General features: G+C 35.1%; 1 protein-coding gene across 5 annotated transcripts; it reads left to right on the top strand.

The window, feature by feature from the left end:
- The first annotated feature begins 2,113 nt into the window (after window positions 1–2,113).
- Window positions 2,114–6,571, top strand: LOC110878692. Of its 5 annotated transcripts, none has more exons than XM_035975274.1 (6): window positions 2,114–2,451; window positions 2,786–2,847; window positions 2,988–3,036; window positions 3,182–3,342; window positions 3,660–5,153; window positions 6,125–6,571. In XM_035975274.1, exons 5-6 carry the CDS (start codon window positions 4,746–4,748, stop codon window positions 6,287–6,289), a joined length of 573 nt encoding a protein of 190 aa, XP_035831167.1. In that variant the 5' UTR covers window positions 2,114–2,451; window positions 2,786–2,847; window positions 2,988–3,036; window positions 3,182–3,342; window positions 3,660–4,745; the 3' UTR covers window positions 6,290–6,571. The 5 variants fall into 5 exon arrangements, with proteins under 5 accessions (XP_035831167.1, XP_035831164.1, XP_035831165.1 ...); XM_035975271.1 differs by having other exon boundaries at window positions 2,988–3,106; XM_035975272.1 differs by having other exon boundaries at window positions 2,988–3,106; window positions 3,653–5,153.
- The last annotated feature ends 447 nt before the right edge of the window (window positions 6,572–7,018 follow it).

Genomic DNA, 7,018 nt, shown 5'->3' with positions numbered 1-7,018 from the left:
TAAAACATATTATTATACAAAATAATTATTTCTAACACGCTTGTTAGAATACATAAATGTTTTAAAACTTGTTATTATTTCAACATCAACGTTTCTAACGCGCTCGTTAGAAAATATTAAAACTTATGATTTTATAAAATATTTATTTTCTAATATGCTAATTAGAAAATATATATATATTTCAAGACTTTGAAACCAACATTAATTTTACCAAATTACATCTAACATTCTCCTTAGAGAATTTCCATCATTCATACACATTATATGGGTTTACAAAAATTACCAATTTCTAATTCGCTCATTAGAAAAAATAGTATTCCAACCATTTGAAATACATATTAATTTTTGTACAAAATTCGTGTTATCTAAACACGAACAAAACCCATTCTAAAACATGAATCAAATTGTACGGTTTTATAACACGGTATTCGGATTAAAGATTGTACTCCAATCATCAAAATTAATCCAACTCATTGTACTAAATAAATATTTCCCAAAAATATTTTCAAGATTTTAACAAAAATCCCAATTAATATTTTAAACTTTCGTGAACCTAAATCCTTGTAGAGAAGGGATTTAAGATTGTAGCAACAATCTTCACGAGAGTCTGTTTTAAGATTGTAGGAACTAGGTTCACGTTTTATTAAAAATATTAATAAAATAAATATAATAACGAGACTCTCGTTATTTGTGGGAAATTCGACTAGTACAATACCAGTTACAAAACTAAATAAACGAATATAAAATACAACTAAATTGTACCAATCTTGATTCAAAGCCAATGTCTTTGAAAACTTCAACCGTACCTACGAGATCGAAACTCCGCTGCAAGACAAGCAAAATTGTTGACGGTTTTGGTTGAGGCACGTGTTCAACACGCTTCCCTTAAAACAGATTTCGCGCCTCCTGTCAGACGGTTCTGTCTCCCAGGGTACAACAACCGGAACAGTATGTGTACTGCCGGAGATGGCACTCGCGCCCGAGATAGCACCGGGTATCATAGTGTTCTAATTTACGTGGGAAAATAACGATAAGTTGGTGATGATGGAAAAATTAAAGAGTACTCCTCTCTAAATTCTATAAACTTTGTGCATAATTTTCTCTAGTATATTTCTTTCATCTCGTTTTTCTTTCTTACATCCATCAATGAGTCATAAGTTTCTTTTATACTCAAAACTAAAACTTCATATTTGAAGATAACTATAACCATAAAAACCTTCATTATGAGTCTAGTAATCTATACTATATTATAATGGAGGAGGGAAGGATTTCCAAAAGTTAAGAACTTCTTCCCCCTTTATTTATAAATAAACCCCTAAAATAAGAGTAAAATGGTCTTTTAAACCATAATTACTTTTTAGTCCCCCAATCTATTACATTTAAATCCTTGACATTTAACATAATTATGGGTAATTAGTTACACTCCCCCCCTCTTTAATTCTTTAACGTATTCCTGCGATATCTTACAACCTGTAATGTTTTAAAAAAAATCCAAAGGTACCATGACGATCGGCACATTTTTTTAAACGTTTCGATAGTTGTATTTTATAGTTTCGCCGTGCGTTCATAAAGTACAAATAGCCGATGCGTAAATGTACAATTGATTAAAGCTAACATTTGTTTTTTACCCAAGCCCGCTTTGACCATTATCTAGCTACCGTGCATTAACAAACTGACTTTGTACAAGTTTTTTGTTTTGCTCTGCATTAATAAACTATAAAATATTCCCTAATTTTACTAGCCGCAATATTTAAAAGTTACCAGCCGCAATATTGACACGAGACACAACGTATAGGGGTGAGCAATAACCGAACTGTTAACCAAAAGCAGACGAGACCCAACCTAAGTCAACCAATAACCAAAAACCGAATTAACAAAAAATATTTTATTTTATTGATTATTGTACCCTCGAAAGACCAAAATTAACTACGCTAAACCATATATCTATCTGTTATCTATATTATTATATAATAACTGAGATTAAAAAGAGGATTTAATTTTAAAGTATTACAACTATTAATTTTATTTTTCGACAAGCAAAGCAAAAATCATTCATAAAAAATAGACTATTTAGCCAGGAGCTAAGAGAAATGTTACAGAACCCAACAGAAAAGAAAAATAAAAATACTCAACTTTTAATTAACATGTTACTAAAGAGGAAGGGTTAAAGCTGAGTACTTGCTCTTCCCCTGATCGGATCAGTGCGAAGAAAATGGGCGCTCATATTTTGAATCAGATCAGTTTCTTCAATCTACGCTAAAAGAGGAGACCCATTCAACGCATATTTCCCATCTAACTCCTAAATCTCATTTAAAAATTCAAACCCACCTATCTCATTCTTTGTTCTCTCCCTGAAGAAGATCCCCTTTCAGCCTCTGGAAACCCTAAAATCAGATCAAACGAAATCCGGCAACTCAATCTTTGTTCCGATCAATTATTGACACAACAGAGGTAATGATTCATAACATTTTATTCGTTCTGTCGATGTTGAATTTGACCTTCCGTTTCATTAGGACCAATTTACGCGAACAATGATAATTTTGCAGTTTTGAGCATAATCGGTGTTGTATCTTTGCTCCTGGTTAAGAAAGCCTATTTTTTATGAATGATTTTTGCTTTGCTTGCCAAAAAAAAATTAATAGTTGTAATACTTTAAAATTAAATCCTCTTTCATGATTTGATGGAAGTTCATCTACTTTGGTCGAAGAATCGTGTAGGTCAGTAAATGGACCTTTTGTATCCTGCAAAATTTGATAACTAAAGTGGTTTTTTAATTGAAATCCAGGTATATGAAGATATCAACTGAAGCAATGGATGTCCAGAAAACTTGATTCAGTTTCGACCCAGGTAAGAGAAATGAGATGATGACAAAGAAAGGCTTAGTTTCTCTGGGTATTTAAAACTGGATAGGGTTTTGTGCTCATGTTTCAGATTTGTTATTCAATCTGTTTAGTTCTTGTAATTGTTGAATGAATTTTAATGAATAGGGAGGATATACAAGTTCCATCACACCCTACTTCCCGACATATGCATAAGGTAAAGGGCCACCGATGATGATGCAAGAACGGTTCAAAAGTGTTATCAGACAGTTTTTTTAATACGCGGGGTACCTTCTTTGTGCTTGTGATTTTTGTTTGATATGTTCATTAGTAGTTATACGCATGTTTGGCCGTGATTATAGGGAATCATACGTTCTGGTGATGCGGTTGATGATGACACGACAAACATTATAGTTACTCTTGATACTGTTGATCCAAGCAAGGTTTGCCTAGATCCTTGCTGATTGAAAGTCATTCCGACATGCCATCATTGAGTCTAGCTGTCCGCTACAGCAACCAACAGGTTAGGTTTCATGTTGCTTATTGCAAAGATATGTCTAATTTTGTTTGTTAGTGTTAAATTGATTGGAGAAAAGGTCTTGATACCATTATATGGCAAGCTGAATAGTGTTTATGGATTCTTTCTTCTTGTGAAACATTTGAAGCCAATTGAAATTGCAAAGCTCAACTTGGTAGTTGATCTTATGCCTGATGTTGTTGATTGAGTCCGTAACAAAATAATTTGAAGATAAAAGTAGTGCAATAAGTTAATAGTTATGGAATAAAAGTTTATTTGAACAAAAACAACTACTAAAATGACCAAACTTCTCAAGAATGCAGGGTATGTCCCAAACGGGTGCAACATATGAATCTAAGAGCTGTTGGGATCATAGGCACATGGACCGTGGTATGCTTCAGTACGCGAAATGGAAACAGGTACATGGTTCGTGCATTTTTAATACTCGGTAAGAAAGGGGTCATCAAATGTGTATTTTTAAGCATGTTAAAGTATTGATACTATATCACTATCTGGCTCATATGAACTGGCCTGTAAACGCTGACGACTCTAGCCATGGCCGACATCATAGATCATCTTCGAAAAAGAAGTCGAAATCTCTATTACCTGAATCCTCCGACGAAGAAGATGACGATAGTGATGAAGACAGTGAGTCTGATTCGGTTAGTGACTTAGGTACTGTGTTGAAGCATGAAAAGTCAAGTAAAAAGAACAAAAAGAAGTCTTCGAAAACGGTTGTTATCCGGAACATTAATTATATTACTTCCAATAGGAAGAATTCTGATGGAGGTAGTGATGATTCGGCCGAAGATGAAGTTGACGGTATTCTTGAAACATTGGCGAAACACCATAGTAAGTCGTCGAAATCACACGAGAAGAAGAAAAAGATTCGGATTTAGATAATGATTCGGGAAAACGAAATGAGAATTGGGATGCGTTCCAAAATCTGCTCTTGAAAGATGATGATCAAGATGAGCATTTCGCAAACCGAAATGATGCGATGGATGTCGGTTCGGAAAGTTATGTGAAAAAATCATCCGAAAGCGAGAGCCAACGCCAACGACTCTTTTGTGGTTCCTGATAGAAATGGATTCAATGAATCGAGAAAAGTCGGCTCTCATGATTTTGAAAATGGTGAGACTTTTAGGATGAAGGGTAGAGATTCTTCGAATGCTGATCTGGTAGTTTCACACAGATTCGGTGGCGGAACCAATGGAACGATGGGTTTTCGGGATCTTGGCCTCCAAATCGTCGATGATTAGAAACAAAAGGGACGGAGATTAGTTTGTGGTCAAGAATTTCGAGAGTCCGATCGAAAACTCAACATTTAATGATGACTATACTTCAATGAGAGGCGACGTTTTTTCTCTGAAACAAACAAAAAGACTGAACTCATAGATGATTCTTTCATGGTACAACCCCAAACAGCAGTTGCATATGATTCACAATGGCGGTCAACCGACGTTAGCATGGTCGAGAGCGTTAACAAACCCGATGCTAATGAGTCTAGCCAGGCAGCGAAAAACGGATTCTATGAGCCAGATGACCTCTATTTGATGGTCTCATGGGATTCTGGGGTCGAGCCATTGGTTAGGTTCTCGTGGACCCCGGAAGTAGACTATGGGACCGAGGCTCAGTTCACAAAGTCTGAACCCAAGCCGGCTCCTGTTGAGACGAAAGATCAAACCAAAGAGTCTCCGGTCAAAGCTAAAGCGAAGAAGGTAACAAAGCCTCGACCTTTGTCGAGATTTCTCCCAACGGAGAAGTGGACACCTTTCGTGAGTCGGTCAGTGGTTCCCAAGAGCAAAAGAGAACAGGTGTGAAAGTGTTTTGACTTGACCTTGATAGTGAAACCAATATTTATATCATAATCTAACTTTAAATACTTTAAATTCAAATATAATTAGTGCAATTATTCAAATTGAATATGAATTCTAACTTTGTCAAATACAGTTTGGCTTTCAGTGTGAAAAACATGAAAACCATATAGTTTTCTTGTTATAAAAATGATACATTTCATTTATATCTTGGATTATTAGCAAGGATCTTGAAGCTTTAGGCCTTTTACAATCGAAGGGCAAAAAGTATATGGTTTCTTGCTATAAAAATTATACTTTTTTTCATGTACACTTAGGCCTTTCAAAGTCAAATGACAAAAAGTATTTGGTTTCTTCACTGCTTTTTATATCGAGTAAAGTACACGGATGGTTCTTATGGTTGACCAAAATTTTGGATTTGGTCCATAGCTTTCCAAAAGTACGCGGATGGTCCCTGTAGTTTGCACTTTGTAACTCATTTAGTCCCCAACTTAGACATGGTGAAACCTTTAGATTTAGTAGCAGAGGACTAAATGTGTTACAAAGTGCAAACCACAGGGACCAAATCTAAAATTTTGGTCACAACTGTAGGGACCATCTGAGTACTTTACTCTTTTATAAAAGTAATATGTTTCATGTATATCATTGGCCTTTTAAGTAGGATCTTGAATCTTTAGACCCTTAAAAGTCAAAGGGCGAAAAGTATATGGTTTCTTGCCATATAACAATATCTTTCATGTATATTTTCGGCTCTTCATTTGGGATCATGACCCTTTAGGCCTTTCAAATTCAATAGGCCGAAAAGCACACGGTTCTTTTGTTTTGAAATTGATTCTTTTCATTTATATATTCAACTTTTTCACTGGGCGAAAAACATAGATATCATGTTACAAAAATAATATTTTTCATGCTTTTCTTCTGGTTCTTGAATATTTATAGAGGTATTTATAATTCACCTTTTGTTCAAACAGGAAGATGAGATTCAAAAGAGGGTGGAAGAACTTGCGGCGAACGACAAAGGAGAATTGCCGAAAGAACCGCAGCGAGTGCTTCTACCAAGAAGCCTGTTATCCAAAAGGGCAGAGGGTGTTGGTGAAGGAGACAAAGCTTCATTTGGCACAAAAAGAGCTGTATAAGTTAAAGGAATGATTAAACAATGCTGAGACTACAAAAACCGGTGCACTAACCGAGCTCGAATGAGCCAAAAGAACAGTCGACGATCTGAAGAAAAAGCTCGAGACCATTAACGCGGCGAAAGAAGCGGCAATCAAGGCGGCAGAAGCAGCGAAGAGTCAAGCAACTGTTTTAGTAATATAACATCACATGATTATTTTTATCTACGTTTACACAACTATTTTATACAAAAGCGCATATGTGAGATATAACTGTTTTTTATTTTATTCATTACCATGACAAAACGAATCGATATCGTTCAAACAACATATGAGGCGACAAAATAGACGCGCCCGCCGCAACGCGCGGGCATTCCCACTAGTTTATTATGAATCAAAAGGATTAATTTACATTCATGACATGTTAATGTCATATTAAATAAGACATAACGAAACTTACATCATGACTCTTGAATAGAGATTAAAAGTCATAAAACCAACAATTTATGACAAAGATGAATTTATACTAGAGTCACCAAAGTTTAGAAATATTCACTTCAATCACCAACTTCGAGCATCGATATTCTATTCATCTTAGCTCCATTTTGGACATAGTTTGATTCATTGTTATGATGCTCTCACAACATAGAACACAAACCCACGAATTATTATTTATACAACACATATATAAATGTAATTATTGATGTCCAAAATATTTAGTGAAACTCCTTTTCACTAAAATTTCCACACTTT

This window comes from Helianthus annuus, chromosome 7 (assembly GCF_002127325.2).
Source record: "Helianthus annuus cultivar XRQ/B chromosome 7, HanXRQr2.0-SUNRISE, whole genome shotgun sequence".
NCBI lineage: Eukaryota > Viridiplantae > Streptophyta > Magnoliopsida > Asterales > Asteraceae > Helianthus > Helianthus annuus.
The sequence above is the reverse complement of the archived record's forward strand: the minus strand, read 5'-3'. Positions and strand labels throughout refer to the sequence as shown.

Bases quoted from the DNA above. Each gene is read 5' to 3' on its own strand.
- LOC110878692 (XM_035975274.1), top strand. From the start codon at position 4,746: ATGGTACAACCCCAAACAGCAGTTGCATATGATTCACAATGGCGGTCA. The intron at 5,154-6,124 runs GTGTGAAAGTGT...TTGTTCAAACAG, and splicing joins CCAAGAGCAAAAGAGAACAG to GAAGATGAGATTCAAAAGAG.